Source organism: Mastigoproctus giganteus, chromosome 10 (genome assembly GCF_048544385.1).
Source record: "Mastigoproctus giganteus isolate SK-2022 chromosome 10, ASM4854438v1, whole genome shotgun sequence".
Taxonomy (NCBI): Eukaryota; Metazoa; Arthropoda; class Arachnida; order Uropygi; family Thelyphonidae; genus Mastigoproctus; species Mastigoproctus giganteus.
This window is the reverse complement of record NC_143584.1, coordinates 151,942,738-151,961,227: the sequence shown is the minus strand read 5'-3', so window position 1 is coordinate 151,961,227 and position 18,490 is coordinate 151,942,738. Positions and strand designations below refer to the sequence as shown.

Genomic DNA, 18,490 nt, shown 5'->3' with positions numbered 1-18,490 from the left:
TATGAACCATAAGTAACATGTTGTTATTTTGAAAAAAAAAAAAAAGGACTTTTTCATTTTATGTTTATCCATAAGGCACAAAAGTAAATTTTTCTGCAATTAATAGTTTCATATTGTATTGTTATTATTTATGTTCTTTCAGCTATTTCTAAAAGATTAGCTGCCAGTATAAGGACAAACAACCTAAAAAAAATGAGGTATTGCAATATTTTTTGAGCACCGCTGTATATGATTGCAGTCTCTATAAGTTTATTGAAGGCATTGTATTCTAAGTGTTTGTTTAGTTGTTTGAAATAAAATTCAGCAAGAATGTGATTGGTTTCAGAATTTTGAAGAAGCTGATCAGTTGAATCTGATCTTTTGCAGATGTTCCTGACACCTTCCCTCTACTTATTATTTTTTTTCTTATTGAGAGATACTTATCAAGTAACTTATCTAAAAGAATAAAATTATTCTAAAACAGAAGTGTTTTACAGATTACTTGACAAAAGTCTGCATTTTTAAGTGCTTTATATAATTTTTCTTTTAGTTGTCTAAAGATCTGTTGTGTTTAACTACATTTGAAATGAATAATGTGTATGTTGGTTTTGGTTGGAAAAAGAAATACAAAGCCCCATCTGATTATGGATTTGCCATAAAGGTAATATACATGTTTACTTATACCTAATTAAATGAATGCCTCTTTTAAAGCCAGTGTGATAATAATTTCATGTTTTATGTCATACATTTATAAATTTCATCATTGACATAACTTACCTTTAATAAAATTCAATTTTGTTATTAATTAAATTTGAATCTCTCGATATGCTTTCAAGTTTGAAAAATATTTATTTTATATTAATTCATAATCATAATGCCATTGCACCTCTCTTAACATTATTATTATTATTATTATTTTTAAAATTTTCATAAATGAATGGGTTGGACACTCACTTTCCCTAAAAGATTTTATGCCTCACCTGAAAATTCCATCATTCCAACATATTTCGACTCCAGAGTCTTTTCAAGGAAAAAATATTGAGATAACTCTCTAAAAGCATTTTGACACACTGTTGGTAGCTTGGCTTAAGGATAATTTTGCTTCTTGTATATCCAAGATTTCAGGACATGGCCGATGTTCTCAGAAATTTATTATGCAGCCCAAGTGTTGTCAACTGTGACATGCTCATAGTGCTCTAGACATAAGAAAATTGTATGTGGTGATACTTAAAGATTTCATAAACTTTTCTGGTTAGAAGTATTAAATGTATTTCTTTCAGTTATGTCACACTGATGTGCACTAGTTGTACACTAGTGTCGAATCTAGAAATTTTTGTTGCCACCCTGCTGACTCACTAACTTTACCAATAAGTTGTAATTTAATCGGTTTCCATTAGATTACAACTATAAGATTCCTGATGACTCAGGGTTGTTTACAATGAACTTTGCTTCGTGGATAGGAGTAGAGTCCTGGTGGAATATCCAGCGCTGCTCATTAAGCATTGTTTCATTCAGAGCCTTCACTGGCTTTCAATATGTATATGTACAATTATTTAGAAACAGAAAACTCAGGGTTTGTCCTGCCAGTGCTTTGTCCAGCCTGCCTCTTTGTGGTTCTGAATGATAAACTAGAGGTTTTTGTGTCTTAACACAAGCCCCTAGGCTAAGAGGCTGGATAAACAACATAACCCACACTAACCTACATAAATCTGGCCTTTACAGAGTATGTATTCATCACAAAGCTGAGTGCAGAGTTGGGGGGAATCCCCGGAGCCACATTACAAATAACACTGTAATAACACTGTGTCCATCCACTCTTGGAATGCCTTAACTACAACACTCCATGAAGAGCTCAAAAGATTTGCAGTTTCCCTAATACTGCCACTCTTCATCTGGTACCCAACAATCAATTGAAGTCCATCAGATCACATCCCTTGCCCATGTTGGTCAAGTACATTGTATGGGCTGCATGCTATAAACCTGAAGTATCACATTTACCAGTTGTCGCTGCAATCAATGAGCCACTAGGAAGGGAGGAGCAGCGAATTGCTAAAACATGGGCATGGTCATAATGTTTTGACCGGACAGTCTACAGGTAGTTCTCAACTTTACGAGTTAATTCATTCCTAGTGCACGCTCGTAAAGCAGCAATTTGTTTCCCATAGACATAATGTTAAAAATAGGGGTCAGTTACCAACAATGAAATTAGTTTGTTTAAACAATGATTGACTTATCCAAAGAAATGAAAATGTAGCCTGTAAAATCAAGCAAGTTATAATAGAGAAATTATTTATGACTTACAAATGTTAAAGAATGTTTATTCTTCATCGTCGATTAAATGCACACTCGTTGATCACTCATTATTGGCTTGGCACTCATTGGTTTGTTGCACAAGGATTTCTGAAGTCTTCTTCAGAAATTCTTCAAGAGGTGTTTATTTCCAAGATAATCTTCTCTTTTCTTTATAAATTTCAATAGCATGCATAAGCATTTTTTAACGGAACGCACAAATTGTAACTAACACGATTTGCGCAGAGTGACAAGTTTATGAAGCTTAAAAAAGGAATAAAGAGAAGATTCTGAAAAATTATTTGTTTTTTATACGATTGAAGATTTCTGTAAAGGGCAAACACATTTCACCCTAATAACATAAAAAACCACACAATTCCAGCTATCGGTATTTTCACAAATGCAATAACATTGAGTTTACTACCCATTTATAATTACTTGCACTAACAGGAAAGCCCAATAAACTGGAAAGTGCAAATTGTTTTATTGTTTTATGCTCGTGACTTCCAGAAATGTGCTTTAGAAAACTATCACAAAGCCGTTCAAAATTGGTTCTTGTAACATATGATAACGATGAAAGGGTAGTGCATTTAATGATTTGAATTTGTAACTAATACAATTTACACTATAAAAACGACCCTTTAGGGAGTTATATAACAAAAATCTGAACGTACAAGGTCATGGAATGAATTACCAAAAAACAATGTGTTATTGGGTTCACATTACGATATTTTCTTGATATGATGGTAACAGATTGATATCTTAAAGCGGGGTGCACTGTATTGTATAGATACACGTGGGGTTTGAAATGCATTATTTATGAATGTTTAACATTCATTTTTTGCAATTAATGTTCATATTTTCGATTTTGTTGATACTTGGGGGGGGGGGAGAAACCTCGTAAACTCGGGAACTGGTAAAGCGAGAACTGCCTGTATATATTTATATATAAAATATTAAAAAATTAAATAACTTGCAGTTACTTGATATTATTACAATATTTATTAATAGTCATTTATATAATGACTATTAATACAATACAATCAAATTACAATATTCATTTTGAGTTTCAGCAGAAACTCAAAATGTTAAACACCAACCTCTGTTAAGTGACAAATTTTGTATAATTCTATGCTTAATTGTTCTTATAAATGCTCTCTAAGTATCTTTATTGTAAACAAATTTAATTCCACACAATTTTTTAAAGCTTTACAATTTTGACACCAGAATAAATTTGTTAAAGATGCTGAATAATATTCAGTATCTTTAATAAATCCGATGTTTAAAGTTTTATTGACAAATGTATCAATTTTTCTTAGAAATTCAGCATAGAGATTAATGCATTGTTTATAGAAAGCCAATTTACAGTTATGGTACTACAGGTACAGTGCAGTAGAAATGGTTCAGCTATATAATGAAAATCTTGCAGTAAAAGAAATTTCATATAGTTGTGATCCTGTAGGTTTTGGTTTCCATGAGCTTCATAAAAGAGTGCTTATTGCTTTCTTTATTATTTTGCAGTACTGTTAGAAATGTCACGTCTTAAGATTTTCACTTTAAAAGAAAGAATAAAGTAATTTAATTGGAATGCAAAAGGGGTAAAGCATACGTCAGAGACAGCAAAAAGCATTTTCCTCTTCCCCTGCATTTTTTTTTATTTATTTATTTTTAATCGTTATTCTCACTTAAGTATATATCTCAAGCGTCATGTAGAGGAAAATGCTTTTTGCTGCCTCTGATGTATGCTTTACCCCTCTTTTATGTAATATTCAGTTTTCAATTATTTCAAACATTATTCAAATATAAGTATATCACATGACAGTAGTGGGCTGATTTGCTAACGCTGACCCTGTGCTGCCATCCATAGTTCATGTTTTGCCTATATAATCTGGTTAAGATTACTTTTGTCAGTGGTTTGGCTTTACATTTAAGTGCTTGTATCTGTCCTATTTTTAATTTTCGCTGCATCAGGACCACCGCTATTCGGGTCGTCTGCATTGGCGGTTCGATCTGGGGATCGGATGGTGGACTGATCTTTCGATCGATTCGCCTTTGCGGCGATTTGTCTAGTGATTGAAATGCAGCAATTCCCTGACCATTATTGGCCTTGTGGTCCTCTGTTGAGATGGGGCATAATGGTCAGTCTATTTCTGTTTTTGTTTTATTTTATTTTATTGTAGTTGTTCACATCTCTGCTCGTGATATTTCACATAAATTTGGACCTGGTGCCCGTCAGAGGGGGCACCATTAAATTTCATTTAATTGGCTATTCAAAATTTAATTGATTATATTTTATTATCTTTGTATTAGACTTTCTAAATTATCTTTGAGAGTTTCTGCTACAATAATTTTAATCTCTTCCCTTCCTGTTGGTTTGATTGTTAAGTATAATTTCACAATTTTAGCTCTTCTGTCTTGCCATGCTGCTGGCATTTTTTATTATTATTATTTTTAATCATTATTCTCACTTAAGTTTATATCTCAAGCGTCATGTAGAAGAAAATGCTTTTTGCTGCCTCTGATGTATGCTTTACCCCTTTTTTATGTAAGATTCAGTTTTCAATTATTTCAAACATTATTCAAATATAAGTGTGTGTGTGTGTGTGTGTGTGTGTAATCACCGTGAAAACCTGTCCTAGGGCAAAATAAATAAAACTATAAAGATATATTGTAAGAGGACACGGGTGTAGTGACCTTGAAAAAGACAAAAGACAAAAACCAAGAATGATTTAGAATAAAATAATAAAAATCAAAACTATTGAAGTAACTAGCTTAAAATAAAATATAGTATGAAATATCACAGATTTAAACAGAGAACTACATGCCTAATTCTGTTTAAATCATAATAAGTAAAAACAGAAATAGCAAAGCAATTAAATTGATTAGTAATGTGAAAGAAAATTAATTGTAATGCCCAATGTGGCTAAAATTAAATTACAAATTTTGCCATCTACAGAGATGGCAGGACCACTAGAACCATCTGAGTTAGTCAGAGGTTAAGCTGTGAAATATAAAGTAAACAGAAAAACAAAGATAAAGACATGTCACAAATCCCAAACTCTTCAGATTGCTGCTAAGATATCATGATAGACATTTGTAATTTGTCCATTGAATTAACCCTTATTGTAGTTGCCTCCTGGGCTTTTACCCATATTCAACTAGTTCTCAGCTGTGAATTGTAACTGAACTTTTTCAAAGGTTAGTATATTATTCATGTTAATACAAAACACAACACACAAGTCAACTCAGTAAACTCAAATAATAATTAACAAGAACAGTAACAACCATTTGGCCTAACAGCAGTAACTACTTTTCCACCCCCGCCACGAGTTACCATCCCTACCACAAGGAGGTAGGAATAAATACTTCTTTATTATTATAATAAGGACACTTCTTCTTTATGTTAACAGAGGCTGTTTAATTTTTCAAATAAATTTTTCAGGGAATTAACACCAACACTAAAAGATAGCTTATGTTTTGCCACATCTTTATGGGCTCTACTGAGATGAAAAAATTAACAGCCTCTTAACACAGAAGTGTGTTTCTTATAGTATAACTTAGCAGCTTGATATCTACTACAGTTTTGTATCTTTAATTTAAAATTCCTGTAAATAAAAAGATGTTTGTGCGTGTTTTATTTTTCTGCTGTGATAGATATTTTTCAATATTTATAATTGTTTATTAACACTGTGTTTTAATTTTTTAAATCTGCATTATTATGCATTAATAGACTTTTGTCCTTTATGTTTAACAGCATCCACAGATCCAGACTAAATCCTCAAAATATATCAAATATTTATGTGCAGAAGATAAGTCACTGAGGCAGTGGATTATGGGCATTCGTATTGCAAAGGTAAAACTGATAAGAGAACATTTGAATGCTTCTTTGTAATAAGTTAAATTTTCGTTACTTTATAATATCTTGCAAAAGAGCTTTATTTGAAACTTCTTCTGAATTGTAATAGGTGTGCATGTGTGTGTAACAAAATATTATCGCTAAGGTCATAGAGTCCCTGTAATTAGGTGTCAAAATTGTAGAATTGAATAATTAAGTTTGTCACTGAGCTAAAAAATCGATGTAAAAGAAATAACAATTCAAAGTAATGATGCCGGCTAAAACAGTCAGTCTCTTTTGTCATCTGGGAGTTATCTGTGAATGGTAGCTATAATACTTTACAGACTTTTAAAATAATCTGTTTCTTTTATCTTCGAGTTACCCATGAATGGCAGCTACAATACTGTGAAGAAGTAAGAATAAAATATTCTGTCAAGGGATACACCAAAGTAGTAATTCAATAAAGATTAACCTAGAAGAGATACTAAAGTTAAACTTAAATGCCTACTGAGACTATCTATCAATTTTTTCTAGCTTAGAATTTATCATTAATTACAAAGATAAATTTGGAGAAAGGTGAGATATAAATTTGCCTAATATAAAAAAAATATTTATTGAATTTATGCATAGTATAAATAAGACGAACGTACTTTGGGAGAAATAAAGGAATTTTACTATTAATGCTGTCCCCCTACCCCTTCAGGGAAAGCTATAAGGCAACAGTGAGGTGTGGGGTGAGCAACAATTCTCTCTCTTTTGCTTGTGTATATGATCTGTGGAAGTGTATGTTCATGAGCCAGTTTACATGTTGTGCAGGCTGTAAACTCTAGAAGGAAAGGGATGAATCAGATTGGTCCACTGGATATTGATGGTTCAACAGTTGAGGATCCTGCTCAGGTGGCTAACAAACTAAACGAGTATTTTGCATCTACATTCACACATGAGGAGTTATTCAGGAAGGGGGATGCCAGAGGTGAAGTAAACTCTGGCAGTGAGCAGATGATTTTGTAATAACTGAGAGGAAAGTGGAGGAGAAATTGTTGAGGATAAACATAAAAAAGGCACCCGGGGTGGATGGGATCTATCCAGTTATATTAAAGGAAGTAAGCAAACCCTTAGCCATAATTATGAGAGCTTCTTTGGACTCAGGGGAGGTACCCATAGACTGGAGATGTGCAAATGTGACCCCAATTCACAAAGGAGGATCAAAGGCTGACACAAGTAATTATAGACCTGTGAATTTAACTTCTGTTCCAGGAAAATTAATGGAGGCACTGGTTAAAGAAGCACTGCAGGATCATCTAGACAAGACTTCAGTTATAGCTCGGACATAGCATGTTAAGGGAAAGTCTTGCCTGACCAATTTGATTGGATACTATGATGCAGTCACAAAAGATCTGGATGCAGGGAATAACTTTGATATTATATATTTGGATCTTAGAAAGGCTTTTGATACTGTTGCACATGGAAGACTGCTGCACAAATTGGAGCAGTGTGGCATTGGAGGCAAATTGCTGCTATGGATAAAGGGATGGTTGAGGGGGAGAAGATAGAGTGTTAATCAATGGACACTGCTCATCATTATTAGTGGAGTCCTTCAGGGTTCAGTATTGGGTCCATTGTTGTTTTCTGTATTTATAAATGATATTGATGATGGTATATCAAGCGTAATGTCCAAGTTTGCAGACAATACAAAGGTTGGCAGGGTTGTTAAGGACACTACTGATTCTATGCTGCTGCAACAGGATCTGGAAAGGTTGAGCAGATTGGCTGAGAGGTGGAAAATGAAGTTTAACATTGACAAATGTAAAGTACTACATATGGGAAGCAGTAACCCCAGAGTAATGTATAACTCTGTGGTACTACACTGACAGTGGTAGAGAATGGAAAGGACCTGGGGTAATTGTGCAGGCAGATATGAAGTTGTCTGAGCAGTGCAGATGGGCTGCAAGAGTAGCTCATGGTGTCTTGTCAATGATATACAGGAATTTTTCTAGCAGGGATAGGGAGGTGATTATTCCCTTGTATAAGGCAATGGTCAGGCCGCACCTTGAGTACTGTATACAGGTCTGGAGGCCTTATTTTAAGATGGATATAGAGCTGCTGGAATGAGTACAGAGAAGGGCAACAAGATAACAAGATTAGTGAATGGAACAAAGGGTTGCTCTTAAGAAGAAAGTCTTTTAAGTTTTGCAAATTAGTGTCTGTAGACTAGGCATCGGCGAGGTGATCTGATAGAGGTGTAAAAAGTCTTGAATGGTTTGAGCATGCTGAATGCCGATGGGATTTTTCCTCTTGCTCAGAATAATCACCTGAGAGGACATAAATTCAAATTGAGGAAAGACAGATGTAGGATAGATGTGTGGAAATTTGCCTTTATCCAGCGGGTAGTTGGTTGGTGGAAGACTTCCATCCCTTGTTGTGGAAGTTGATAGCCTAAATAAATTTAAGGCTCAGCTGGACATGTATTTCGAACGAATGGAGGGGTGAAATGGGGGTGGTTTTTTTTTTTTTTTTTTTTTTGCGATGCTGCATAAGCTTGCTTTCTTGCATCATATGCCTCTACTAATGCTAAAGACCTGGAATAGGTTGCAGATAAAGCTTGCTATTTCCATCTGAGGTTGACAGTACTTGCACTCAGAGTATCAAAGTACTTGAAGAGTGCTTTGGAAATTCTTCAATCAGAAATAAACCTAGACCTCTACTAACAAGTGGCAGATGGCAATGTATACCATACTGACTAAGCCACCATGGATGACACCATAGTCTTAGTAGGCATTTTTGGGTGTTTTATCACTCTTCCAACCTTTTCCAGCCAATTTTGATTAATCAACCAATTGCATTAGTTTTTTTCATTGCATGCCAAAGCATATAGTGAAAAAACAGTCCCTGAGACAGATTTTTCTTTAGAAGGCAAAATTTCATAGGCTATCTTTGTTTCCAAAAAAGCAACATTTTAAAAAACCTCTATGAAATTACTTGCACCCAGCAAACAGGTAAAATAAACATTTATGTATGTACAACCAAAATGCCACCTACTTAAAAAAAAAAAAAAAAATCTGTTGAAAGTACCAGTGCATTATGACTTGACAAAAATAAGTTTCCTTTTTTAAACACCAGAAGGATGAGATTATAAGATATTAATTTTGATTTGTGACCTTGCATAAATAATAAACTTTCAATAAAAGTTTTTATTGAAAATTTTTAGTACAGTAAACCCTCGATTTAACGGACTAATAGGGGAGAAGGGGTGTCCATTAAATCGAATGTAACCTGGGGGGCATTTTTTATTGTTCTTAATGTAAAAAAAAAAAGCTTTAATACAATATACAGTACTGTACAATATAAAATTATGTTGCAATTTAGCCTTTGATTTATGGAATTCAAAAACATGTGCTACTGAGACACCTTGTTCTAATTTCTCAATTAGCTCTAATTTCTGTGCCACATTTAAGTTCACACGCTTTCTTTTAACTCCTCTGTCACTTGATGCCATTTTAAACTATAAGGATTGCAAAATTATTTAATAAATAAAGTCACAATTCAGAAATCACAGAAACACTCTGTATACAACATGACCACATGATAGCTTGAGGCAGACTGAGACCAAAACAAAGTGAGTTGGTAGACCTGCAGTTTAGTGTCCTGAGTCACGTTCATCTTGCAAGTCACCGCCTGCTCTTATCTGTTATCTGTAATCTGGGAAAACAGCTATTTGAACACGTTTTCAGAAAGAATAAAGAACAATTTCCTGAATTTGATTATAAAAATAAAAGTAGGTAATTATCAAAACAATAATGGAAATAGGTAATTATTATTAATTTTTAATTAATAATAACACTGAAGTTTTGTATAACCTAAAAAAAAAATAATATGGTTGAGATTAATATGTACATTACTGTATTATTATTTGTCCGGTCCATTATATCGGGGTCCGTTAAATAGAGGGTTTACTGTGTGTGTGTGTGTGTGTTCAGAAATTACAGAAACACTCTGTATAGAACCTGACCGCACAATAGCTTGAGGCAGACTGAGATCGAAACGAAGTGAGTTGTTACACCTGCAGTTTAGTGTCCTGAGTCACATTCAGTTCGCAAGTCACTGCCTGCTGTTATCTGTAATCTGGGAAAACAGCTGTTTGAACAAGTTTTCAAAAAGAATAAAAAACAATTTTGTGAATTTGATTATTAATTAAATTACTGTATTAATATATATATATTACTGTATTATTATTTGTCCGGTCCATTAAATCCGAAATCTGTTATATCAGGGTCCGTTAAATCGAGGGTTTACTGTACTGTTTCCAGTGTCCTTCAGTTTTCGTGTCATATTGATGAACTGAAGTTATGTCACATCTCTTTGAACTTTAATTTCGTTTAGTTTCTTTTGAAATGCCTTAACTTTTTAACTTTGCACAGTCTTCAAATTTAAATGGATTGAAGGTGGGTATCATAAATTATTTAATTAACTATGTAAAGAGATGACTACAGACCATTGGCAAGCAGCACATTGCTCATTGACATTTTTGCTCTGTCAGCTATAGTGATAGTGCAATGCAGGCTTGGCAGACCGTGATCGGTGCATTTGTTAACTTCATGGAACATTATACTGCCAGACAAATGCACAGTCTTCTTTTAACTGCAAATTAGAAATAAGAAATTTATTAAACTGTCTCCATTTTCCTAAACTAATTCGACGTTACAATTTCCATTAAGTTAGGTAAGGGGGAAAGTGAGAAGCAAGGGAAAATAACCAACTCATCAGCAATATCAGTAGTGTCAGTACATGGAAAGTGTTATGTTATGTTTGTTATTTCGTTTTTAGGAGCATTAGCAACTAAGGCCATATTGCTCAGGGGATATGCAGTGATCATTTCCTGACCTTTCTGCATCCTCCATATTTGGTGGTCACGGGCTCGAACCCCAGTCGAATCAAGAAGCGTGTGCTACGCACTGCTGCACCTGGCTACAGAGGCGCCCCCATGGAAAGCATTGGTAGCCAGTAAATTCAGGATCTTGGACCCTTACTTTGATATAGAATTCCGCTTTTTTATCGTTACAGACAGACCCTGACTTGCATATGAGTTACGTTCCACAAACCGTTATGTAAGTCAGATTTAACCTATCCATTAATCACACCCTATTCCTCATATGTTTACAGTACAAGTATACAGTAGTAAACAGAAATAACCTTTAAAACATGTTTTAAAGGTTATTTCTATTAGTTTCATTCACACAGAATGCACCCACAAATTAGATTCCAATATGTAATTATTAATGCAAAATAATATAACATAGAATAAACATATGAGAAATAGAAAAATAAAAAAGTTTAATTTGACCATTCGATCTTCCTTATGAAATTATCAAGAGATGACTGAACAATGGCTTGTTTCTTCTCTTCATAAATCTCTCGATAACAGGCTAAAGCATTATCTATTTCTCTTTGGGCCTTTAAGAATAGTGAGGTATTAGGATTGATCTTCTCCAATCGTGCCATTCCTGCTGAAATTTCGTGGAATGCGAATGTCATCGCTTTCATCATGAAATGTCTTGGAAATTCAGCAACTTTTGCTGCTTCTAATTCAGTGAGTTCTTAATTTATAATTCATCCTCATATGAGTCAATCAGCTCTTTGATATCATGTTCATCAACTTCTAATTCTAGTGTTCACTATTTTTTTTTAGTCAAGTCTTCAAACGTTTCGTCCTTACTGAAACCATGCACAAACTGCAGACAAATTTTTTTCCCAAACTGAATTGATACAATTTTGCATAACCTCTTCCCATGCCTGTGCAATGTTTTGTATAGCTTGATAAATATTATAGGACTTCCAAAAATCTCAGACTGTTAAATCAGGATCAGTTAAATCCATAGCTGCCAATTCAAATCCTGCACAAAAGCCTTACATAAATGGTAAGCTTTGAAGCTGGCAAATGCCTCCTGGTCCATGGGCTGGATGAGCAAAGTAGTGTTGGGTGGAAGGTAGAGTACTTTTATGTTTGAAAGAAAATCATCCAAATGTGCAGGATGACCAGGAGCATTATCAACAATAAGCAAAATCTTGAATGGAATGTCAGTTTCTTGGCAGTATTTCTCAACTTCAGGCTCAAAACAGTTAATAAACCAGTTTTCAAAAAGAGCAGTAGTAAGTCATGCTTTTGGATTTGAACAATAATATTTGGGAAGGGTTGTCTTACTTGATGCCTTTCAAAGTGTGTGGATTTTTTGAATGATAGACTAGCAGCAGCTTAAGCTTACAGCAACCAGAAGCATTACCACCAAGCAAAAGAGTTAGACTAACTCTTATCTTTTCAAATGTTGTATCCTGGCATTATTTTTTCCTCCTAAAAAATATATGCGTGACATGCCATTTTTTCCCAAAGCAAAACAGTCTCGTCTATGTTAAACGTGTTGCGGCAAGCAAGGACCTTCATTGGTTGTTTAAACCACTCAGAATATTTCTCAGCTGTTTTAGTATTGCCACTAGCAGCTTCTACAGACACTTTAACATTATGAAAACCAGCACTGTTCTTAAATCTAGTAAACCAACCATTATTTGCAACAAAGATTGAAAACCGTCTGGATATTTTGATTTTATATATTCAAAAAGACTTCTTGATTTCATCTGAATCGTCATTAAGCTTAGTGGAACATGCTTTTGTTATCATTCTCCAGAACACTGCTTTCATAAATAGCACTGGAATGCTTTGCATTTTTTTTTATTATTGTTGACTTTAAAGAGGCAGATCCATTCACATGTTCCTTTGTATGGGCAGCATCCATCACAATTGTATTTACTGTTGATGGTTCAATACCAAGATTACATCCATCCTATGGCTGTTAAGCTTTGTCCACCTTCGTATTTCTTTATAATTTATTTAATTTTCACCTCTAGATCAATTTTGATGCATTTACACATTTGTTCACTTTTTGCAGTCATGATTGTACTCCACCACAGTGCACACAAACACTAAAAATTATTAAACTGTATGAATGCAAATACACAGCACATCTGTCTTCAATAGTAAACATAGCGAGACTGGAGAAGGCATGCATACACTGCGTGGGCAGTCTGCCTTGCAAGAAGACCACTGTTAGGTGGTGTGCAAGTAACATAGGTGCATTAAGTAAAATTTTTATAACTCAATTTTTTTCAATTGAAATTGAAAAAATTATAATTTGTGTAGGTCTGAATTTACTTAAGTTGGGCTCTGTCTGTATTTTTGTTCGATATTAAAATGTATTGGCAAAAATATTGATTTTTGGCAATGTGTATCATATATCCCCTTGCTTATGCTCTAACTGCTGATCCTCAAATGGGAGAAACAGCCAGCATTTTACCACTAGTTTTATTGCTGTTGGTAAATTCAGCATCCTAGATCTTAACTTTCATGGACTTCACCTTTTTTTTAATTGTTATTTTCATCTTATATTAAAGTGTAGTAGTAGTAATCCTTTTAATGTAGCAATTAAAAAGATCACTAATATTGCTACATCTGAACCTAGTTCTCAAAAAAAAAAAAAAAAACCTCTTTCTCTGTATATATATGTTATTTGTAACAAACTTTGTGCACTACAAATAAAAACCCCTTATGCTTTTATTAGGTTTTAGTGCACACTGATATTCCCTTGAGTAGTGTGTGGCAAATGAAAAAAATATATATCAAGTTGCTTTTCAATTTTTTTTTATCATCAGTGAGCCTAGTTCTCAACCCCCCTCTCTCTCTCTCTCTCTCTCTCTCTCTCTCTCTCTCTCTCTGTCTGTCTCTCTCTCTCTCTCTCTCTCTCTCTCTGTATGTGTGTATTGTTTGTAGCAAACTTGGTGTGCTATAAATAAAACCCCTTATGCCTTTGAGGTGTTAGTATACACTGACATTCCTTCCAGTAGTGTGTGGGAAATGAAAAAAGATCAAGCTGATTTTCAATTTTTTTTATCATAACTGTGGATCCAAAATGGCATGTACTTTCTTTTTAATAATCTTGCTTAACACAGGTAATAAAGTTCTTTGCCCAGATCAGTATTTGTTTGAACACACAAATTTACTTGGGCTATAATAATATGCTTTTCCTTAAATATAAAATGAGAAAAAAATTTACATAGACTTTATAAATGCAGGAGTAAATTATATGTGTTATTATATCTTAGTAGATATATAATTCCTGTGATATCATGGATATATTATTCCATAACTTCATCCTGCTCAAGTGTGTGTCCATATAAGTTCATATGCAATTATTCATATGTAATACTATTATGATTGTTAATTGAATTGACATTTCTCTCTCTCTCTCTCTCTCTCTCTCTCTCTATATATATATATACAGTAATACCCCAAAGTTACGCGATCGGTGGGTCCGACGAAAATCGCGTAAGTCGAATTCGCGTAAGTCGGGGTACAACTTTGCATATAAATACATATAAATTTTGCTTAATTGGGACCAAGGACTAACAAAAACACTAGTTTAGAAGAAAAATATTAATAAAATTGCAGTTCTTTATACATATTAATACAAAATATGTATTAAAAAAACAAATGACTTACGTTAAAAAGTTATTTCGATGTCGATGGCTTCATAAAATCTAACAAATTCGTCTGACGACACAGCGCGTTCTTTTTTTCACGCAGAATTTCTTCGTAGCAAGCTAATAATTTTTTTAATTCCTTGCTTTGTAGCTATAACGCGTTCTTCGTTGGAGTCTATGTTTTCTAAAATTTTTAAGCCCTTTACAATTGAGCCCTTTTCAATTTTCAACCTGTCAAGTTTGCAATTGTCATGTGCTTTTCGCCGTTGCTTCATTTAGGCCTGTAGCACGTGCAATATCACATGGTCTTTCATTTCGCTCAAAGCGTTTCACAATTTCATATTTTTTTCTCTATCGACTGGCAATAAGCCTTACCGGGGAAACCCCGGTGGGCCAGTGTGATTTTGGCCATAAACCATAGTATGAGGCCACTATAAATTTTCCCGGGTAAGAATTTTTGACCCAGTCCGCCTCTGTTTATCGATAATTGCTTTTCTTTTTCTCTCTGAATCTGCAGTGTCTTCACCAGGACGCTTCCTTTTCATTTTTAGGGAATAAAGCACAATTACAAAACGAGGAGGCACGCTTGATACACATAAACAAAGCTGCGCGCATGTAGCAACTGAATAAACAACACCATAAAGGCAGAGATACACTATTAACACCTCACATTTCTAGGGGTTACTACCATAAAACAATAAAAATCCAGTTGCGTTTCTGCTAGTGGAATCTGTTATAAACTGGTAGTAAACTCGATCTAATTGCATTTGCGATTATACCGATAGCTGGAATTGTGTTGGTTTTTACGTTATTATGGTGAAAGTGTGTTTCCCCTTCACTGATATAAAAAACATAAAAGCAGCAAAGTTGAATTTTGTTCATCTTTCGCTCTCATTCTCCACCGTCGCACCGTATATCGATAACATATGAAAAACGACATTGAAGATAGTGGGCGGCAGCATTGCCAAACGAAAAAATCAGGAACCGCGTAACTCCGAGTTCGCGTAAGTCGGGGTATTACTGTGTGTGTATATATATATATATATATATATTGCTGTGACCTTCAATTTAAGCAGTCAGTTCTGAAGAATAAATACCATTGTCTGGAAGACTGAGATTTTGTTTTAAGGATTTTCTTGATTCTGTTAACTTTGTCACATGGATGTTTACGTTCATTCTTCACATGAACGTGTTTTGAATAAACCTACTTAAGAATATTTTAATGAATGCTTGTGATTTGAAGCAGTATTACTCATTCATTTATCTGTTGAATAGTTTTTAGTTAGGAATTTGAAGACATTAATACTTACATAGTTTTATTTTATTTTGCAGTATGGTCGACAGTTAAAAGAAAATTATGACAATCTTCTGAGGGATATAGTTGAAGAGGATTTGGACACTTTAGCACATGCCCGTAGTTTCTCCATTTGCTCCATGGCTAAGACTTTGGCTGTAAGTCCAGATAGTTCATGTAGTCCCCTTAGCCCTCAAGACCAAGAATTTGGAGGACGTGAAGTTTCCTCTTCTAATTCTTTATTATCATCAGAGCCTAATATTTTGGATGTGGAATTTCACCATAACCAAAGTACAGACTCAACACCCACTCCAACTACACCTTCTACACTAGAAAGGACAAGGCAGGGTAGGAAAATACGTCGTCAAGATTCCATTAAATCTAGTAATAGTAATAGCAGCGGGTGTCTTTCAGAGCATTCAAGTACAGGCACTCCTACTACTGATCAGATTGCTTTCGAAGCAGATTTTCCTGTGGGTACAATTAAAAGAAAGCCCAGTATGACTCCAAAAATTCCACTTACCAGTACTACTAGAAGTATTGCAAAGCAGTCAGGAGATGATAATGTTGTAAGTTTAGATACAGTTAGTCTAAGCAGTACTAGCAGCAGCAGTAGTGGTAGCATTGGTGGCAGTCTTGCTGGAAGTTTAGGAAGAGCAACAGGAGCTAGGTTAAATTTAAGAAGGTCTCACACAGATGATAGAATTGTTTTTAATAGCATAAAAAAATTAAGCTCTTTAGGCTCAGATACATATGTAACTACTTGTAAAAAAACAGAGTCTGATGATTTCCCATTGCCACCTCCACCCCCAGAACTTGAAACCTCCTTAGAAAATGTTGATTCAGATATCTTGCCTCCACCACCACCTGAAGCTTTCAAAAGCACCCTTAGCTTGGATTCATTGCCGCCACCTCCGTCTCCAGTTCATTTAGCTGAAAATGAAAATTGGCCTAGCATTTCTAGCCTTAACTCACTTCCACCACCTCCATCACCATTGTTTGATAGTTCAAGTAATGAAAAATTAAACTCGAATAACACTTTGCCACCTAGTCCTCAGACACCCACAACTCCCATAAATTCAAAAGGTAGTGTCCCTTTAGTTCCCCCAAAACCTAATCAGAAAACTAAAACCCAAGAACACCCAAAGAACGATATTGAGTCATCAGAAACTTCTTCAATATATTTGAGTCCTGTGGGAAAAATTAGTTCAAAAATTCAGCAGGCAAAACAAAATTTAAATTTGGATATTTCCGGAATTAGTTGCCATCCTCCCTTTTCCAGGAACTCTTCTCAACATTCCACTCCCTCTACACCACCACATCAAAATCAAGAAATTCTGTCCCCAAAATTTCTTCATGGTCGACGGACGAGTGCACCATATCTTGCATACAATCAACTGCAACACTGTTCAGTAGCATCACCAACAACACCTACATCTCCAAAACTAGGAGCAATGGGACGAAAGTCTCGTTCTCAACATAAACCTCTTCCACCCAAAAGAAGTGAAAATACCAAGTTGTCATCTGCTGCCACAGCTCCAGCAAGACGATCATCTTCAGCTTCCTCTACCCCAAGTGATCAAACAATGTGTCCACCAGAGTCCTTCCTAAGAGACTTGCAAAGAGTTATGGTTCGCAAGTGGAAAGTTGCACAGCAACTTTCTGTAGACATGAGTGCCACTCCTCACCAAATCTTGGGATTTCGTGATCCGTGCTACTTACCTCCAGCTCACCAAGACTATCGATCCCCTTCATCACCTTGGTCCCCATCATCACCTCCACCCCTTCCTCATCATTCTGAAAGAACCTCACGTTCTTTATCTCAGTCAAGGCATCATTCGGTGCGAAAATCTTGTGATGATATTAAAACAACTGCAACACCCAAGAAAAGGCCACCACCACCTCCTCCTCCTCTTCCAAAAAGAGAATGAGGATAGTAATCTGTCCAGTCGGTAGGAGCATCTTGGAAAGAATGGGACCTTAACTCTGCTCAAAATGGTGCTGTGGATTACTACTTAATATCACAAGTCCACTACATTTAAGTTGTAACCCATGTTTGCCATTTAAATATGAAATAGTGAAAAATATATATATGCGAAGAAAAGACCAATCGTGGCAACTTACTTTTACTAGTTATACTGTTTCTATGCATTTATGATGTACATAGTTGTACAGTGTTTTGTGTTACAGTTTTAGTTAGTAGACCTGTCCAGAGCAATAGCTAAGTGACATTTATGCAGGTATGTTGGACAGTTTCTTTACTATTGTTAACCTGGAACTTGTAGGATCCAGAAGAAAAATCCAAAGAAAGGGAAAACAATGAGTAGTGATATAAATAAGTATACAGAGATACATTATAGAGATTACATTTTTTCGTGTAGATATAGCCTTAACTGAAGAGCTTAACATCTTTAGAATAACTGAGAGTTTAGAAACCTTAAGTGTTATGTATAATGCCAAGTCTTGTGATTGTCATATTTTTTTAAACTTTTTTTCCCTTTCTTCATTTTTATATTTCTGGGGCTCTCATATTTATTGTTTCTCTGATAGAAAGCTTTTGTTAAGTT

General features: G+C 34.8%; 1 protein-coding gene across 2 annotated transcripts in view; it reads left to right on the top strand.

Annotated features, from left to right (window-relative positions):
* Positions 1-17,950, top strand: part of LOC150079384 (uncharacterized) — a 202,521-nt gene extending 184,571 nt beyond the window's left edge. For both annotated transcript variants that reach the window (XM_090382599.1, XM_090382598.1), the window contains exons 10-12: positions 530-640; positions 6,023-6,121; positions 15,962-17,950. In XM_090382599.1, coding sequence (XP_090238725.1) covers positions 530-640; positions 6,023-6,121; positions 15,962-17,854 — 2,103 coding nt within the window. In that variant the 3' untranslated portion in view covers positions 17,855-17,950. The remainder of the gene's footprint in view (positions 1-529; positions 641-6,022; positions 6,122-15,961) is intronic.
* The last annotated feature ends 540 nt before the right edge of the window (positions 17,951-18,490 follow it).